General features: G+C 51.2%; 1 protein-coding gene across 1 annotated transcript; it reads left to right on the forward strand.

Moving 5' to 3' along the window:
• Window positions 1-404: 404 nt before the first annotated feature.
• Window positions 405-955, forward strand: Pmar_PMAR002823 (hypothetical protein; the record flags this gene model as incomplete). Its single annotated transcript, XM_002783779.1, has 1 exon — window positions 405-955. A coding segment is annotated over one exon (551 nt), but the record flags the coding sequence as incomplete, so codon positions are not given.
• Window positions 956-1,081: the final 126 nt, after the last annotated feature.

Genomic DNA, 1,081 nt, shown 5'->3' on the forward strand with positions numbered 1-1,081 from the left:
TATTACCCGCAATCTGTGGTACGAGATCTTCCTCCCACTTCTGATGTTACCTCTAAACAATATCAGTCGTCGGCCATCGATCAACTCCGTCGCACGGATATTAACCACTGCAACTTCTGGTGTCGGTTGGATCTGGTGGATGCTTTCGGCTGTGCTCGAATTCATCCCACTCTGATGACAAAGATAGCGACCACTAGCGTCGACCCTATCACTGGCAAAGAGCACGTCTGGCAAATCTGCACCATACCCCAGGGATGTGCTGGTCAAGTATTCTCTTCCATACCTGTGTACATTGGCTTGTACACAACCCCATCAAAGAAGCTCTCGCAAAAGCCAACTGCCCGTGCTCTGTCCTATTCGTGCAAGATGATATCCTGCTAGGTTGTCCTACCAAAGCTGATTCTATGAAGGCTCTTTCTATCGTCACCAGTGTCCTACAAGACTATTGCTTTGCTGTTAACCCCCTGAAGACTGTCGGCCCGGCATCGGTAACTCCCTTTTGCGGTCTGGTCATCGAGTCAGGTGGACGCTATCGTCCGCATCCATCGCGGAGGGTACTCACTGAGGCATCCTTTGATCTCGCATGGGACGAGTTTATCAACGGAACCTTCAAGGCCAAGCGCAAGCGCGGAGCTCCTAAAGTTGCCGCAGCTGCCTCGAACCTCAAAATCTCGTCTCGGGTATCATGGCTCAAATCATGGTGTGGTACATTCAACTACTTCCTTGGTCACCTTACGAAGCAGCAGCTTGATGCTCTGCATGCTCTCACTGACGTGTCCAAGCGACTCCAAGATCCTGCTATCACCGACAAGGAGGTGGAAGCTCAGAGTACCCTTGTACACGCGGCTTTCAAGTCACTGTTCGACTACTATCTCAGTGGTATACCGGCTCTATATGCCGCTCGAGACGATCAAGCCATCGGCACCATTGTCCTTAGTGATGCCAACTGCCATGGGTGGTCTGCTATCATCTTGAGGGTTACAACCTACTGTCCGCTCAACAACGATAACTGCGAGGCCACTCAGTCGTCGCTACGTTGCAGGATCCCAAACCTTAAAGAGTTCTTCCCTGATGTCAACCT

This window comes from Perkinsus marinus (assembly GCF_000006405.1).
Source record: "Perkinsus marinus ATCC 50983 genomic scaffold scf_1104296936110, whole genome shotgun sequence".
NCBI classification, from domain to species: domain Eukaryota; phylum Perkinsozoa; order Perkinsida; family Perkinsidae; genus Perkinsus; species Perkinsus marinus.